This window comes from Nomascus leucogenys, chromosome 3 (assembly GCF_006542625.1).
Source record: "Nomascus leucogenys isolate Asia chromosome 3, Asia_NLE_v1, whole genome shotgun sequence".
NCBI classification, from domain to species: domain Eukaryota; kingdom Metazoa; phylum Chordata; class Mammalia; order Primates; family Hylobatidae; genus Nomascus; species Nomascus leucogenys.
In genome coordinates, this window is record NC_044383.1 from 83,020,093 (window position 1) to 83,039,609 (window position 19,517).

A 19,517-nucleotide genomic window follows, 5' to 3' on the forward strand; every position below is an offset into this window, starting at 1 on the left:
ACACATATGTGAACACACATGCACATACACACACACACACGCAGTTAACTGTTTAACATACATAACCAATACCAGTACTGCATTTAAAGAGGCAGCAATACACTATGCTAAGTTATAATTATTGTTACACTATGTTGATGGCTGAGAATTACAATTGATCACATGACATAAAATAATCTTATGACTGAGACCTTCATTACTCTACCAAAACACTGGTTTAGAAAATGACTTTACAAGCAGCAATCAAGCCATATGACCAGATGACATATGAAGCTCCAAAGAATTACCAGAGTCAATAACAGCATTTAAAAACATGCTGGAGGCTGCGCATGGTGGCTCACGTCTATAATCCCAACACTTTGGAAAGCCAAGGTGGGGAGATTGCCTGAGGCCAGGAGTTCAAGACCAGCCTGGACAACATAGTGACACCCTGTCTCTATAAAAAAAAAAAAAAAAAGTTTAAAAATTAGCCAAGTATGGTGACACGTGCCTATAGTCCCAGCTACTTGGGAGGCTGAGGCAGGAGGATCACTTGAGCCCGGAAATTCAAGGCTGCAGTGAGCTATGATTGAGCCACTGTACTCTAGCCTGGGTGACAATGAGATCCTATCTCTAAAAAGTATACAAAACTTAAAAATTAAAGAAATTAAAATCTTGCTGGAAATAAAATGAATAGGTTTATCTCACTGTTTTGAGAGACAACTGAGTTGGCCAATTTTAGGCTTCATTTCTTAAAGACAGACTAAAACAGTAATGATATTTGTGAGAATTATCCTAAAATCATTTATCAGATACAATATAAAGACTCTTTCAATGCTATAACAATTCGAGAGTGAGAATTCTTTAGTACATCCATGCTGAGCACTGTCTGGGCCAAGTGCTGATGTTTCCCAGGTTATTGGAGCCTGTAACTATATTTAGGATATGATTTGAAGTCATCAAAAATTTACAAAATATTTATATTGGGTAGTAGACAGATTATGACATGCCAGATTATTTTTTATTTAGTTTTTAAAACCACAAGTCCTTTTCTAAAAAGCTAGATTTGTTTTTGATCAAGATGATCCAATCTAAACAATTTTTTTCAACCCAAACCAGAGACCAAATATTTTCTTAAAAAAAGGAAAAACTACTTGACAACCAGGCCCTTAGAACTTTAAAGCTTTAAAATCCATAGATTTTATTTTGTTACACTAAGATTTATTTTCTGCCAGAAAGCAAATGATTTTAAACTACAAGTGCTTCAAATTCAAACTCCTCAAGGTTCAAAAGGAGTTAAACGTCTTCTTCGATTTTTCATCTGTCAACTACTGAGTGCAAAATCACTATTGCCTCCACTTTTTCAGAGAACAAACTTGTTCTAAATCCTGAGATCGATCAGTGGCAAAAACCAAGCTTAGGTATTAGACTTCATCTTAACCTTCCTACCGTTTCAAAAGGAATATCATCGCAAGCAAACTATTTTTAATGTTCCAGAGTTTCTTCTCTCTAATTAAACAGTCTTTGGTGTATATATCAAGTTTTATTTTGCTGTGAATACAGTTTTCAAGTTTCAAATCTTTTAAGCATTGCCTGCTAATCATCAGACCAAACAAATCAAAGGAATCATGAATTCTGCTGTGTCTGCTGTAAGGCATTGGAAGTCAGTAGGGGGTATTTTAAATTGCTTTACTTCCATCACAACATTATGCTTCCCATTTACTTATTCAGAATAGTATGCTTTTTTTCCTCTAGGAAAATATCTTTCATATCAAATATCTTTAATTTCTAAGATATTTGTTATAAGATTAAAAATATCTTTAGAATAACTTTTTCACAAGTTTATGTCACAGACAAATAACATTTTTGAGTTTGTAAACAAGGAGGTGGCTTAAAATAGGCTCTAAGTTTTTACTACCTAGTTAATTTGATACAAAGGTTATAGGAACCACCTCAGATACCCCATTGCTTCAGTCATTATAAACACTTACAAAAACACATTCCAGTATCTACGGCAGTTCTAAGAGCTCATTAGCTGTGAATTCAAAAGGTGATATGGCTTAAAAATAGTTACACGAGAAAAATTGCCCAATATTTATCCATCTGATTCTAAACAAAGATTTCTCAGCCTTTTAAAAAGTAGAATTCATAGATTAAATTGGTTTCGAAAGAAAATATTATCTTATGCAGAACTAATTACATCTCAGGCAAAACACTGCACAACACACCTTAAGGCTCAATGTACAACCAGGGCTTATTCCATTGACTTCTGATTCTCACAGCACCCCACTGCTAGATACAATATTGGAATTGCTTTCCAACCGTTTTTTCCTTTGGTATTTATTCATTCATTCAACAAGGATTTTCAACTGCTTATCTGTGCAAGTTAACCTTGACTCAGTATGGCATTAATGGTGATGCACACAGGCTGTTTGGTCAGACCATGCAGGTTTGAATCCTAGCTCAATGTGGCCATGGCAAGTAACTTAATGACTGTAACCCTCACTAGTTGCTCATCTGAAAAGAGGGAAAGATAATAGTCTCTAGTATGTAGAGGTGTTGAGAATATTCAGAAGAGATCATCCTTAGCACGGTGCTAAGGACTAAAAAAACACTTAAGAAATGGTAGTCACTATTAGCAAATAATGGTGCTTACCAATTCCATTCAGAATTACTGCTGTTGGATATTCTTGGACCTGGTATAAAGCATTCAGGAAAAAGAAGAATTCTTTTAAGCATCCCTAAAGTTAGACAGTAGTTATAAGAACATAGTATAGAAAATAGCTCTAACGGCAGATCTTTAAAAACCAAAATTAAAAAAATTCAGAGACGTATGAGGAAGTGAAAAAAGAACCTGTGTGATTTTTCTCCCCCATCTTCCTGAGTCCAATATGGCCCTGCCTCTGTTCTATTTCATTGTAGGAGAAAAATACACAATAATTTCCATTTCTTTCTACTTCTAATTAATTCCTATAGCCTTTGGCTTCTCATATTATTAATCTTTTAATGACTTTTTGAAGAAGAGAACATCATAACATAAGGTGAAAATAGAGTAGCCGAAAGCACCAGTTGCGGCATAGAAGACATGAAATGATCTTTTTTTTTTTCTTTTTGCTTCCTTTTCTCCCCAGAGATACTAGGATCTCAAAAGAATCACGAAATGATCTGAATTGTAATGGCTCCCATGGTCATTGCCTTTTCTGTTTTCTTTGGCAGGTGATAACTTCAGGTGGGATAACATTTTGTGACCAGCTGTGGCATAAAGAGTGTTTTCTGTGTAGTGGCTGTAGGAAGGATCTCTGTGAAGAACAATTCATGTCCAGAGACGACTATCCATTCTGTGTGGACTGCTACAACCATCTTTATGCCAACAAGTGTGTAGCCTGTTCCAAACCCATTAGTGGTGAGTTCTTCAGTTCAATATGATCATGCCATGAGACAGTTATGACTATATGAAACACTGTCTAGTTAATTTAGGAAATGCAGTTAAAAAATGGGAAGCTTTCATTTATTTTTCCTTTTGAGATAAACACAAGTGGGTGCATATATATGAGTATAAATATTACATGGATTCCTCAAGGAAAGCACAAGAGTATAATTTGGGTGCCTATACTCTGTGAAGGTAACTACATACTAAACCCGATGGTACTGACTCTACCATTCAAGGAAGGAGGAGAACAAGATGAGCTAAGAGGTTAGTACAGACCTTCACAAGGAGGTCTGCTTGCAGCCTCATTAAGTTTTGAGTGGGAGGAAAGGGTACTAATAAATCAGAATCCTGCTTAATTCCAAAATAGGACCAAGCATCCTTTAGTTAGGAAGGTTTTAATTAAATTCCACTACTGTATAGAACATCTGACGCTGTAATAATTAAGGTAGCATAGGTCAGTAATTAATTAAACTTCATTTTAAGATGCTTCTAACAAATGTATTGCTCTCTTTTCTCTATTCACTTGCAATTATGAAGTGCATTTATGAGTAGATGAAAGAAAACAAGATAGCATTTTACTGAAGAAAAAATGTGACATGATTTGAAAATAACATAATGATAAATCGATCCATGTTAAAGAGGTTTTCAAGGTAAAAAGAAATACATATTTTCCTCAGAGACACTTTTAAAATGCTAATCCTATAATAAAGGAACTAAAACTAGCATGACACTTGAGAAACCCAGCAGCTATTCTTTCTGGCAATTTATAGTCACTTAATAATATGTCAGAACTGTATATCTACTTTCTATTCCTAGTATTCTTAGATCATATTTCAATTTTTAGTTGTTCGTATACCATAGGATCAAAGATTATTTTATCCCTTTCCTCCTTCTTCATCTTCAAATACGTAACAAAATAAAAGTTGAGTATTCATGCACTTTCCAAACAAAAGAAAAAGTTTCACCGCAAACCCCACCTTGGCAGGCTTTCACTGACCTGCAAGGGGAGGGAAGGTGTCACCAGAAAAAAACAGCACGGTCTTATTTGTCTATACGGAGCACCATGTGTGTCAGGATCTCACACTGGCTCACGGGCTACATCTGGCCAGCAGCCTGTTGATGTTTGGCCTGAACATGTTTGGAAATAACTAATGTAAAATCCATCTCTGCAGCTAAAAGTAGAGGAAGAGCCTGCCATTGGGTGAGCAGACTGCCTCCACATTCCCCAGCAGGGTCACCATCATATGGAACTAGTGGCTGTCCAATTGCATGGGGCATGCCCTCTCTGTTCCTTGCACCCTGTCTTCATCACTCGTATCACCTCCCTGGCCCTTGCAAGTACTTGCCTTAGCAATCCCACACCACTGGGCTCCAGGGTCCATGCTTTTAACTACTCTGCTCTCCTGCCTTCTATAAATTTGGCAATGCCTATAGCCAAGAGATCTCCACTGATTTTAGTTAGAAAATCGGACTTTCAGATATCCAACAGTACCTGGAGCTCCAGAATCTCCCTAGTAAAATCTGCAATCACAGTCCATTTATTTTATAACAACACTTTTCTTGAATCGGGACAGAAAAAAAAGGACTTCAATGAGAAAATAAGGAAATTAACAACTCAAAATAGGTTTCAAAATTCTCTGGAGATCCAGATGGCTAATACCGATCTGCAAAAAGCCTACACAAGCCCTGAACTTGAGTTTCAATTCTTATATATCACAGATTCATGTGCCTAAGTGATTTTTCTCATAGATTGTTCCAGATCAATCACTGGGCCCAGCTTTTTAAAGCTGAGATGGAAAAACAACGTTGTTCTGCACAAAAACATGAGGATGATCAAGAGCAAATAATCTGACCCAAAGTAATCTAAATGCAATATTATATATTTAATTTAGACTCATCAGTCCACAGGAAATGTCTAATAACTATTTTAATCTTTTTTTAACTTTATGATTGAAACACCAGAGACTGAAATGCCTGCAAAAACTTACAACTCACTTTAATATTTCTTCATCTAATTGTTAAATATCTATAGGCCCCAAAGTACTGCTTCTTTAAAATTGAGCTATTTGAACTGATGTACCATTGGGAATTCTGATATTGTCACATGTCTTCAGAAAATTGGCATTCATCTGACTATTATGTCACTTTAAGAAGTTAGGTATTCTTGGTCAAAGGATACAAAATTTCAGTTAAATAGGGGAAATAATTTCAAGATCTATTATACAACAAAGTGACTATAGTTAAAAACTATGTATTATATACTTGAAAATTGCTAAGAGAATAGATTTTTAAATGTTCTCACCACATGCAAAAAAAAGTATATGATAAGGTAATAGATACGTTAATTGCCTTGATTTAGCCATTCCACAATGTATGCGTATACAAAAACAACATGTTATATATATGTACAATTTTTATTTGTCAATTAAGATTAATCAATTAATTGTTTTAAAAAGCTCTGAGAAATCTACCTATAAATCACCAAGTGTAATTTTTAAAACCCATCACATTGAACTGCTTCATTTGAACAAACTCCAGGTATAGCTACCATATTTTCTCCTCCTTTGAGATAGGATTAACCTCTTAAACTATCGGGGATAAATGAAGCAGCTTGATGCAGCGAAAAGTGTTCTGGACTGAGGAGCAAAAGACTTGGTCCTCCCTGCCCCCACCGCTGTGTCACTGTGGGTGACTAACTCACCTCCGGGGTGGGGGCCTTCATTTGCCTTATTTATAAAACAAGCAGTTGAGCAGGTTGGCTTTCTTCCATCTCTGTTTATTTCAAGGAAAAGGAATTTCAAATGTTGTGGTTTCTTCAGAGAGTGATGTTAATGTTCCTCATCATGTTCTTTACCAAAGATAAACTCAAACTTAGTTTCATGAGGTTAAAAGCAGAGACTCTAAAGACAGATGGCCCTGGCCTGTGCTGAAATCTTAGATCTGCTGCTTACTAGCTGGGTGACCTGGGGCAAGTGGTTAAACTTCTCATTTCTCAGTTTTTGTCTGCAAAGTGGGGCTGATGCTAATATCTAACCCCATGAAGGTAAGGTGAGGGCTGTATAAGGTAACACACATAAAGGACTTAGAATAGTAATTGGCACACATTCAAGCACTCAGTAAGTGCCAGCTCTTATTCTACGGACTTGTCAGAAACCTATGAAACCAGATAAAACAGGTGCCAGAGACCTGCTTCATGGATGGCTTTCTTACGGCAAATAACCCTCATGACCTAAGGGAGTAAACATATCCCTTTTGGAACAGTTTACATACGCCTCACATGTTGGTTCAGCCCTTTCTTAAAGTTGCCAGATGCTTCTACTTTTTCTTATTTGTAAAATTCTGGAAGAATTGCTTTTATATTTGCCATTTGTACAAAGCTTACTAATAAAATTAAGAAAAACTCATGAGCGTCAAAATGCTAGACATGTAATAATTAGTTTCATGAACAGCATAATTTATGTATATATAGAAGATTACTCTTGCAGTCAGCTTATTAATGTTTTGAATAATATTAAGGGAATTAAGTAGCACATAATTAATTTACATTTATTAGGAAGTAATGTTGATAGCATCATAGATAAGTAAGCTATAAATTTAATCAAGGAAAGTAGAGAAATTTGATGCAAATTTCTTTATGAACTATTAAATTATATATGAAGACATCAAATAAGTTTGTTAGGATGGAAACAAAAGTTCATCATCCTATTTAAGAAGAATGTATCTGAAATAGAATGCTATTCACCCTTTCACTTCACCATTCCAAATGGAGTATTTGGGAATTACATATGAATTATATAACTCTTTTAACCTCACTCCATGGATGATAAGCAAATAATAGCACTAAGATTACTGGGAGAAAACACGAAATAAATAAAGACCCAAACCTAGGGCATCTCAACCTCTTCCCAAACCCTTTTTATTTTCTCCATTTATGTACTTCTCAAAATCAATTTCTTGAACTATACCCTGGAATCACATTAGGGAGACAGAGATCACAGAACCTCACCGAAGATTCAAATGCTACTACTTTTTAAAGAAACAGTATGGTTCAAGTGAGGCCCAAGTTAAAGTGGAGGAGGCTGACAAAGCACTTAGAAACCAATCACGGGATAACGTGGCTTCGTTGGCCAGATTCAACAAAAGCTGAAGTTGTCTCTGAGCAAGATAATAAGGCCATCACATTAGGATAGCTGAATGATTAGACAAAATCCTCTATCTGGGCTTTCTAGAAATAGTGTCCCAAACCACATAACCCCAGGACATATTCTAAGTACAACTAAGCACAGAAAACTGAGGGGAAAGAAGAAAACTAAAAGTCATTACAACATTGGACATCAGACTAGGAAGCATACATTTATTTCATTTTATCTTCATTTTGCAGCTAAGAAAACTTAAAGGCATATAGAGAAAAAGGGGAAATGTATTCATACTTAGATATCTCTGACTTCACAACCTATACCTTCTTTCCACTATGCTACACTGTATTTTCTTATCTGGCTTAGACAATCCTTATCTGTTTCCAAAAATACCTGACTTGCATATCAGCATTCTGCCTTCTTCTGTAGATTATGGCAGAATTTGGCTGTGAATCTGGTTGTGTGGCATAGGTGTAACTTTCCTACAGCGGATAGTTCCAGATGGACACAGGGCCAGGAAGCAGCATTCTTTTTTGGGTTATTTGCCTCTGCGTTGTCTTGCTCATAGCTCTATCTCCAGTTCCTAGAGGAGCATCTGCTAGAATGCTCAATCTATTCCTTGAAAGGATAGATTAATCTTTTTCTCCAATTCCTTTACAGGTCTCACAGGTGCCAAGTTTATCTGCTTTCAAGACAGCCAGTGGCATAGCGAATGCTTTAACTGCGGGAAGTGCTCTGTCTCCTTGGTGGGTAAAGGCTTCCTGACCCAGAACAAGGAAATCTTCTGCCAAAAATGTGGCTCCGGAATGGACACTGACATCTAGGAGACAGTCCTTTCCCACCTAAAATCCACTTTGCCTGCGTTGTCACTAAAGCCAGAACTCAGTTGCAGTCTTATTTTTGACATAAGTTTTAGAAAATATTAATGTAGTTTAGAGTGGAAAAGTTTTTGCACACATTTTGATTGAACTATATTCTAAGGGCACAAAAAGCACAGTAGAACAGAAATGAATATATGCTAAATCACAAAGACAACTCTCCTTGCAAAATACTGCACTCTGCTGTTAGAAACATAGGAAAATATCTCTTCATAATCAAATATATGACATATACCTAGGAGCTCTGGATGTAATTACTGAAGAATGAGGTTTTTCATACCTGAAGAGTAAAAGAAAAACTAAGAGATCGAACTGAAAGGTATACATGAGGCTAGTGTTTGCATTCCTGGTTATATGTAATGTGATAAATTAGCTATGAATGGTAAAAGAACAAAACTGATCAGAGCAAATTCATTAGCAATTATCACATTTAAGAATTGTTATCATTTAGAAATCATCTTTTTTGTTCACACATACTGACTGTAGAATTAAAAAACAAAGCTACAATTTGCCCTCATACACACTGCTTCCACAGCTTGCTAGTTCCGTGTTTACTCAATGGAATATGAGAAGTGAGGACATTATGGCTCTCATAATCTGCATAGGTATAAAGGGGATCATTTCTACCTAGGGATAGCCAAAGCATGGGTTTCAACACATTTTGTATTAAATGTATTTTCAAAGTCCACAGTGATTTTTCTAAATGCTTACAGATTCCATGAAATAAAAGTCTATTCTTTCAAGTGGAGCTAACCAGGATAATCTTTGTCCCCAAAGGCAAACCTTTAAAATAAATAGATCATTAAATCATCACTTGTGGAAATGAGTTTTAGGGAAGGGATTGAGTGTTGGAACATGACTTTCATCCAGATATCTAAAGACATAATAGAATGCATAATTAGCTCTGTGCCTCATGCATTTTGCCTTCTAAAATTACATAGATGATTAATGGGCAGACATAAAAGTGGGCTTTAAAGAAATCTAGTAATAATAAAAACTGAAAAAGAATAATTCACTGCTGATAATTCAGAACCTGCAAAGCAGCACAATAGAGTAATGTGGGCTGTAGGGGAGCCCTCCCTACTCTTCCCCCACATCTGTGCTACCCACCTTACCCCAAGCCAATTGTGCCCCTAGCTTCAATCTGCTGCATAACCAGGAGGTGCACTCCTAACCCTAAGCAACTGTCCTATAAATCAGTCAGTGTTTACTGATCACACAGGAAGTAAACATCCTTAGTGAGAAGTCCATCACCAGGTTTATCTTTATGCCAGACTTTAACTGATCGTGACCCTACCTTGCTGCCCCTGGATATTTTCCACATTACTTGGGACAAATGGAAAGCAACCTCTGCTCTCCATGATCAGATATCACACTGGTTATAGCATCTCTTGGATGGAGTAGAGGGAGGTCAGGAGAAGAAGCCCACATAGATATATACGTGTCTTCTCTCAGATTACAGATTATAGCATTAAAGGTTTTGATTAAAATCTAATTGGAAGATACTGCTGATTACAATTACCAAAATAGCATCACAGGAGATCCAATTAAAATTGTTATGGAAATAATTTTTGAAATAGTTTAAAATGCAAGAATATTCAGGGATGTAAACAATTTAGAGATACTAATAAATGTTCTGCTAGATAGAATATTTGAAAACTATAAATGTATTTTTGGATTAACAATGCCAAGGTATTTTTTCATATTCACATTGTAAAATACAGGCAAAACTATCAATATTTTTTCTGCATTACATGAAATTTCACAGGTAGAACTAAATCTATGATATAGAAAATAATAGCACATTACACATAGAGAAAACCAAGCCACTTAGGTTTAGATAGATATATAGCATGTAACATCTTCTCTGTTAACCAATTATAGATACATATACAACATGTAACGTTTTCTTAGTTAAACAATTGGAAGTGTTTAGGCATTTTACTGTGTGTGAGGGGGTGAGTATGCACATGATCAGAATTGTATTCTAGCTTTACAATTAAAATTCACAGTCATTTCCTAAAGATTTTATTATCCTTTCAAAAGTATAAATATATATACTTTTACATATAAATAGTTCTGCATTTAGAAGGTATCCTACACATCAAACATCCATTAAACATGTACTATGCCAAAAGTTAGAGCTTACACTGTTGTGGTTCTGGAGTGGTAGGAGGATGGATCATGGTATGGAAATGCAGAAGTGCCTGATGCAAAAATCCTTGCCTGCAGGTTAAACAAAGCACCACTGTAGACATAGTACACATATGCAAAACAACTAAGAAAAAGACCTCGTTAGGTCTTTGTGTAACACACACAAAGATAAACGTAAAAATTATATAGTTGATTTATATATGGCTTATGTAACAGAGAAAAACTCCTTAATGGACTTATCCAAAGATGAAATGGACTGACTCAGGAAACAGTGGGCTCCCAGTAATTCAAAGATGACATCTGCACTGCACGGGCAGGAAAGAAGTTAAAAGCAAATCCCATGTGCCAATAACAACCAGATGGCTTGGAAGTAGCAGAGACTGTGCTGAAGAGCAGGAGAAAATAAGATTGCTAAAAGAGAAAGAGTCAGAGGAAGGGAGAATAACTCTTAGGATCAAAAGTGATATAACAGGCCATAGAAAGTTACCAACTGTTCTTAAGTAAAGGAAGAAAATAATTATTGCAGTGTTTGAGGAGAATTATGCTTTTGATTCTTTGTAGAATAGAACCAAAGAAAGCAAGGTTCCGAGGATTAAGTTTCTTACTGCAGTAATAAGTTTGGTTAATGGCTACAAAAGTGAAAAGAAAGAGGAAAAAGGCATTGAAGGCCACAAGTTATATTTGTTGGCAAAGATGAGTATGCAAGTCAACAAGTCAAAATATTTTATTTTGTCATGTTGGGGATTAAAGATGACAAAAGAAGCAAAAATGTATTTCTGCTTCAATAATAATGACTAGGATGCCCAAGGGTTCAATTTTAACTTGGCATTATAAAAGTGTTAAATTGGGACAAACTAGCTCCATTGCTTAAGTAAAATGTGGTTATGTTACAATCCAGGCTTCAAAGCTTACATCGTTGCTATAACTTAAAAAAAAGGAACACTAGATTGTTCATTGGAGTAAAATATTGGCCTACCATTATGAAAAATGCATAACACTAATCACAAATGGTTAAAATAAAACACTGCCAAATTTAATATCACAAATGAAAAGTCAATCTAAAAACACATTTGATGTTAGCAATACCATTTTTGAATTTAAGAAAAAAATAATTTTTAATCTACTTGGCATATTGTTAATTGTTGGTGTATTAAATAAGAAAATGGTTGTTTGGCCGGGCGCGGTGGCTCATGCCTGTAAATCCCAGCACTTTGGGAGGCCAAGGCGGGCGGATCACGAGGTCAGGAGATCTAGACCAGCCTGGCTAACACGGTGAAACCCCGTCTCTACTAAAAATACAAAAAATTAGCCAGGGGTGGCGGTCGCCTGTAGTCCCAGATACTCGGGAGGCTGACGCAGGAGAATGGAGCGAACTCGGGACGCGGAGCTTGCAGTGAGCCGAGATGGCGCCACTGCACTCCAGCCTGGGCGACAGAGCGAGACTCTGTCTCAAAACAAAAAGAAAAAAAAAGAAAATAGTTGTTACAGTATGTTTTAGATATATTTAATCGAGCACATAGTCTGTAATGCATCTATAGATAGATGTTTATTATGATAATGATAGTTTTTGCTAATTTTATACGTTGGTTTTTATAAGTCTCATACGGAAAAAATTTACATTTTACATAGTCTATATTACTCATATTATTTTTAAAGATTTATTTTTTACATTAACTGTTTAGTAAACAGAATAGGTGTGGAATAAATTCTGTAGTGTTTCTACTTCTATTACATAAAGCAACATGATGACTTTTACCTTCTATTACCCATCTGTTTTTACAACATTCAAGTTGTAACTATATATTCAGATACTATTTCAGGGCATTAATAGGAAAAAAACAGAATTGTCTGACCCAAACAGAATCTCTCTTCTGTTAAATTAGGAGATCCATAGCTATGCTCTTTCTTACAGTAATAAAATGGTTAAAATATTATAAACTAAAATTTCTGTGATTCTGAAAATATTTTATGAAAAAAATCCCACTTCAATTGAATTTTTCTGCTTTGATGCAGATAGTCTTTTGCTAATTTCTTATTTCTATAAGTAAGGAATTGCTAAAATTTGGTGGCTTTAAACCCTTATTCTATCTAAAGCAAAATTTATGTCTATGACACAAATCTTCATGAAACTTTAATCCACATTATTAGTATCATTTAGTTACTCTCCAGAATTAATTTTGGAAGCTGAATTCTTTTAACGTCCAAACATGTTCCACAAAGACTACTTGGAAGAACACCCTCATCAAACATTTCTAGCTCACTTCTTAAATCACATGGTTTTGAAAAGTACTGATCTTATGGGGACCCAAAACATAAACTTCATGTCTTGGAATAGTGTCTCTTCAATGAAAGAGTCAGAATATCACTAGAAATTACAGTTGTTAGGTATTACCTTTATCCTAAACCTTTTCTTCCAGGAGTATTAAGTCTTTAGATCTTCATTATCCTACCAGAAACATTGCAGGACTGACTGAGATGGGATCATCATTAAAAAATGTATGGGAACTTTAAGGTCCTCTTTTCAGGGAGAGGTAAAGGAGACCTGTCAAGACTTGGGAAAATACATCACCAGGATAGATTTGGCCTTACGACTTCTCAGAATTTACTGAATCTGTATTGTGTTATGTCAGCATTTAAAAAAGGATATCAAGGAGAGAGGATATCAAGTCTTCATTCGAACCATCCATCTTAAAAGAATTTAGAAATGAATCCATCCATTCAAGTCATCCATGTGCCTTCTTAGATGGTCCCAAAAACATGTCATCCAGAGAGAATTAGAGAAGTTTTGTATGATAATTATAACCATTCTGAATTTTTCTGGCTGATAAGCTTTAGACTAGATACTCTGTTCAATATGGAGGAAATCAAAAAGGAGGGAAAAGAAACGAGATTCAGTCTCAAAGTTGGAGTCTATAAAAGAAAAAACAGAGTTTACATGTATTTGAAATGACTGGATTTTATATCACTGTGGTTGAGAAAGGGAACAGCTTGCTGTGATAGAATTATGATCCCTGTCACTGAGGAGCAAAGAGTATTTGGGTCAAATATTTTCCCACGAATGTTAACAAACTTACGGAGTGGATGTCCATAAAGGGTTCTCTAAATGAGGAACATGAATGAGCTCAGCAGACATTCATCCAATGACTCAAACAGTGACATTAAATGCTATTCCTGCTACACACAAAAACAAAAAGTTTGATATTTATGGAATTCCACACACTGAATCCTTAAGGCTTACTCCTTCTTTAACAAATGACATCCTATCCCTTGTTTGCCTCTGTAGCATCACTGATAAGTCTATTTGAGAGCTTCAACCCAACCTCTCAAACAGGAAATGAATGAAAGAGTATGGATAGAGGAAAAATGGAAAAAAAGAGTGTGGTGATAAAAATTTTGACATTTCTAAAAAATTAAAATTTTAAAACTTTTGTTTTCTCTATATAATAAAAACTTTCCAAAACTACAAGATAGTTACAAGAGGCAAAATACATGAAAAAAAAAAAGGAAAAGTTTGATAAAATTTGGGGCTTGAGGACTACAGTTAGTATCAGTCTTCTCCCCTCCATGGAAATTACTCTCTTAGACACCACCAACTAATACATAGCCACAAAAGTCCATGATTGCTTCTTCAACTTTCTGTCTGCTATGAGATAGGTACTTGGTATTGTTGGCTTCCTCAAGCTTCTTCAAAATCTTTCTGCCAGTGGCATCCATGACACCATTCTCTCCTATGTCTCCTAAATCTCTGTCCCCTTCACTGGCACACCATCTTCTATCAATTTCTTAAAAACAAATATTCCTAAATATTCTTGACCTCCTTGCTCTATATTTTCTCTATTGGTGAACTTATCTAATTCCATGATTTCAATTGCTTCCTCTGGATAGCTGAATTCCAGAAATACATCTTCTTCCTTGAATTCTCTTCTGAGTTCCAGACCCAAGTTTCTGATTGCCTTTTGGACATCTCAAACCAATGTCATGCAGACACCTAAAAATAACTTTATTATCCTTCCTCCAAATTCCACTTATCATCCTCTGTTCCTCATCATAGTTAATGCATCATCCAAATAGGGCTTTTTGAATTCAAGTCTTGGGCACATGAAAAGTAGTCATTAGGGATATGCAAATTAAAACCACAATGAGATACTATTTCACACAGACCAGAATGGCTATAATAAGTAAGACAGACAGTAACAAGTATTGTTAAGGATGTAGAGGGACAGGAACTTTCATATATTGCTGGCAGCAATGAAAATGAGAGAAAATGATACGGCTACTTTGGAAAACAGTTTGATAGTTTCTCAAAAAGCTAAACATAAAACTACCATAAAACCCAGAAATTTCACTCATATCTACCCAAGAGAAATGAAAATATATGTCCACACAACTGTTCATAGCAGCATTATTCATAATAGCCCAAACTTGAAACAATCCAAGTATTCAACTGATAAACAGATGAAGGAAGTATGATACAGCCATATAATAGGATGCAGCCATAAAAAGGAATGAAGAATTGATACGTGCTACGACATGAATAAACTTTGGAAATACTATGCTAAGTGAAAGAAGTCAGACAAAAAGGCCACATAGTGTATGATTCCATGTATACAAGATGCTCAGAACGGGCAAATTTACAGAGACAAAGTCAATTAGTGGTTTCCTGGGGTTAGGGGCATGAATGGTAATTAACTGCAAATGCACATGAGGAAAGTTTTTGGAAAGAATGAAAATATTCTAAAACTAATTTATGGTAATGATTGCACCACTTGATAAAATTACTAAAAATCATTGAATTACAGACTTGAAATGAGTGAACTGCATGATATGTAAACTATAGCTCAATAAAGCTGGGTTTTTTTTTAATCTCTCTTGGCTTTTCCCTCTCCCCAATTCCTTACATCTGAGTCCTGTAAGAAAAGCCACAAGTTTTTCGTTTTCCCTTGCGGACTTATTTTGTTTCCCCAAAATACCATTCACTTTAATTTTTATGTGCTCCTGCCCATGCTGTTTCCTCTGCTTAGGATTCTTTTCCTCTCACCTGCCTGTCAAAATTTTAATCAGCCTCTAAAGCCCAGATCAAAGTTGCCTCCTATGTGAAACCTTTACTAATATCCCTTAGCAAAATGTAATCATTTCCTGCAACTTCTTTTTTATAATTCCGTGAGAAGTTTAAACAACTTGGTTTATATTACAGTTAGGAGTGATAGGCAACCTGGTTAAAAGATGGTTCTTGGAGTCAGAAAAGCTGGGTTCAGATCCCAGCTCTGCCACTGGCTTGTTATGTGACGTTTGGTTAAGTTACCGAACTCTGAGCCTTGGTTTCTCAATTTTCCAGTATAAATCTCAAAAAGTTTGATGTGAATATGAAATGAAATATCTGCAAACTGCTTTACATCTACCTGGAACATATTCAACATATTATAAAGTTATTAAAATGTCAATTATCTTCACCTTCCTTCCCACCCCCCTCCACCCTATATCATGTGTTTATTCATCTTTGATAAACTCAGGGCTTAGTGAAGGGTCTGGCACTTGGTAGGCAGCCAATAAATACTTTCTGAATTAAATTCTAGTTATGAAAATATTATTGCTATAATATTCTCCTAGTGTCAGTTGTCAGATTGATTAATATGTAAATCCCTTTTGCTATTGGCCTCAATCATGTTGTATAGAGTTGCCCACGTAAGCAGCAGCTAGATGGCAAATTAATGCCTGTAGTTTCAAGTATCTCCATTGAAGTTCTGATTCTGATACCACTGTTTCCTCTGTCCATATACTATTAATCTGTAGAATATGCCTTTCTCAACCAGCATTCACAGGGTGTCTGGAGACACTTAATTTTCAGGTGCTTTGGAGAATAACTGTCTATATTTGAAGTTTCCTCTAGGGCCTTCAAAGTAGATGTTTTAGGCATTGCATAGCTTTTTGTTAAGCCAGACCATCCTAAATATGCCTGCCAAATTTGGAGTCAATCTGTCCAAGTTTTGTATCATGTGCGTACAGACAGCTAGAAATGTAATTGTACTTACTTTGTTTAAATCGCACAATGCATTCTCTGTGTTCCTCAAAAATGGAGCCAATTTTACATTAACCTATGCTGAGTATGTGTAGCTTTGGACATATTAAATTATTTTATCATGCCAGAACAGCATTTATGGGCTGCCTCAATCCCCCCATGGTACAACATTTCTCTTGTTCTTCCTTATTAAGCTTCCTTTTTTTTTTTTTTTTTTTTTTTGACACTTTCACCTCTCCTGTTACTGTGTTCTCCTTCTCTTAATGTGCACTAATTCCTAGTGGATATAAGTTTAGGATATTAGCATAATTACTTTGGATGGAATTCTAGAAAATAAACATCTGGGCATTTCTTTATCCATTTACCTGGTCCTTAACTAGCACCCACACTTTTCTTGCCTGATGCCCCAATATTAAACTCAATATGTAGCTTCTAAGAACAGAAATACAAGTCCACAGCTAGAAAATGTTCAGAGACAGATATTAAAACTGGGAGAAATAAAAACACTCTGGGTATTGAAACTTTAATTCTCATTCTTAGGTTTTTCATAAAATCTTCTATTATCTCTCATAAGAAGTATGTTTCTAGCTGCCAATATGAGGCTTTTGTCAGTTTATGAGGAGAGTAATATCAAAACCCACAACTGCTCTGATTCTCAAAAAAACTATTAAGGACCTTTACTTTGTAATCATAATGTACAATGATTGTTGAAAATCTTCAGCTAGTTATCTTCTTTGTGAATAATTGTTACCTTAAAGTGACAACAATCTCCCCTTCAAATACATCTGAAGCAAATGCAGGCAGGTGTAGGTGATGTTGTCTTAGCTTTCTTTACCTCCCCCAGTAAGAACCTCCAGCACTCTCCATGTCCCTAGGAATATGAAATGCACTTGCCTTCATTTTCTACAATAATCTAATAAACTGGTACTTTAAATTATTCTCATTGTACTGATGAGGAATTTGAGGTTAAAAGAGGGAAAATAATTGGCTCAAGTCATTACAATACGTATGGATCTGATTCCAGAGTCCATGATATCAGTGATGCTAATAATACATGGTGCCACCACTCTCTGCAGAAAGCCTAGTGTTACCATTTCTCCTTTCCCACATACCCACTTCCTGCTGGTCCCAGGTCTTGTTTCGCTTGTTGAATGTCTCTTTAAGACTGTTTTCTCCTTTTCACTGCCATGGTTCAAGCTTCATTACCTCTCATCTAGATGCTTTAAATTATCTCCTATTAAAATATGTTTTTGTGTCTCCATGGCCTCATCCTTTTATCTATCCTACACCTTTCCTCCACCAGATCAATATTTCTTAATTAGCATCTGATTATGGCTTCATCTTGCTCAGCAGCCTTTACGGGCTCTCCATTAGTTCCCCTCCAAAATCTGGCCTCATCTCTCTTCGTAGGCTACTCTATCAGCATTTTTCCCCACTAGAATAGGTACCTTTGAGGATGGAGTCTTTGTCTATTCTATTCACCATCAAATATGCATTGCCTAGAACAAAACCTAATACAGAGAAGGTGCTGAAATAAGTGTTGGGTGAAAGAATGAAGAAACATTCTGCTTTAGCCATATCTTATTACTCATTGCTCCCAAAATAAATAAATACTGGATTTTCTTCAACTTGGTTCTTTTGCTCAAAATAGTCTCCTACCTGGGTAGTCCTCCCTATCATTGCCATTTATGCAATTAATTCCACATTAAAATTTAGCCATTTATCACTCACAAGTCAACCTTTCCAGCTGGAAATATTCGCCCCCTCCTATGTATTTTATGACAATTCTCATATCATACTCATATTTTCTTTGAATTATATAGTTAATTATCCTATAGTCATCTGAAACTATTGATTCAAAAATAGGGCAATGTCTCATTCAGCTTTGTATTTCCCATAATGTTGGGTATAAAATAAGCTTAAATAAATGTTGAGTTTCAAAATTGAATTGAGTCACAGGACAAGTCACTTCTGAATTTCTTCCTCAAAACTGGTAAACATTGATACACTTGTAAACAATAATGATAAAAGCATTTATAACACTGAACACCAAAGACTGCATGAATTTCATTCCTCCAGTAGCCTTATGCAGTATATACTACCATTACCATATAGGAAAACTGGAGCACAAAGCAGTTAAGTTCTCCAAGATCCCACAGTTATTACAAGAAGGCCAGAGTTTTAAGTAAGAGGTTTGGCTTTAGGGCCAAACCATGCTCTTAACCTTGGACATTATGACCTCCAAAATTAGAAAGGAGAAACTTTAGAAAGAGCCAAATATAAGCACATTGATCTGTATTACAGGCCTCTAAGTAGGCAAACATTTAGAAATAGAGCATGCTGGATTTATATTTTGTGTGTCCACATTTTTTAGCAACTTCTTTTTTTTTGAGACAGGGTCTGGCTCTGTCACCCAGGCTGGAGTGAAGTGGCGCTATCTCAGCTCACTGCAACCTCTGCCAACCGGGTTCAAGTGATCCTCCTACCTCAGCCTCCTGAGTAGCCCAGACCACAGGCGCACGCCACCATGGCTGGCTAATTTTTGTATTTTTTTGTAGAGATGGGGTTTCACCATGTTGACCACACTTGTCTCCAACTCCTGGTCTCAAGCGACCCATCTGCCTTGGCCTCCCAAAGTGCTGGAATTACAGGCTTGAGCCACTGTGCCTTACCATTTTAGCAACATTTTAAAAGAAGGCATAATTTTTTTTACATTAAAAGAATCAATCAATAAAACCAATGAAAGAATACATTTGAGGAACTGTTTGTGGAAAAGCAGTTGTTTTACTAACAAAAAAAAAAAGTGGCAGGATACTTAGAAGTCATAGTTTTGTGAAAATGCGATTTTTTTAAAAAAAGTAAAGGTATGGTTTATTTTTCAAATTATCCACTAGATGGCAGAAAATTGTTACTGTCCAAAGCAC

General features: G+C 35.8%; 1 protein-coding gene across 3 annotated transcripts in view; it reads left to right on the plus strand.

The window, feature by feature from the left end:
- Positions 1 to 11,221, plus strand: part of FHL5 (four and a half LIM domains 5) — a 57,569-nt gene extending 46,348 nt beyond the window's left edge. For 2 of the 3 annotated variants that reach the window (XM_003258352.4, XM_003258353.4), the window contains 2 exons: positions 3,196 to 3,382; positions 8,206 to 8,430. In XM_003258352.4, the coding sequence (XP_003258400.1) occupies positions 3,196 to 3,382; positions 8,206 to 8,369 (351 nt within the window). In that variant the 3' untranslated portion in view covers positions 8,370 to 8,430. Of the gene's footprint in view, positions 1 to 3,195; positions 3,383 to 8,205 lie in introns of all 3 variants that reach the window. The other variant, XM_030802984.1, reaches the window with a different exon arrangement.
- The last annotated feature ends 8,296 nt before the right edge of the window (positions 11,222 to 19,517 follow it).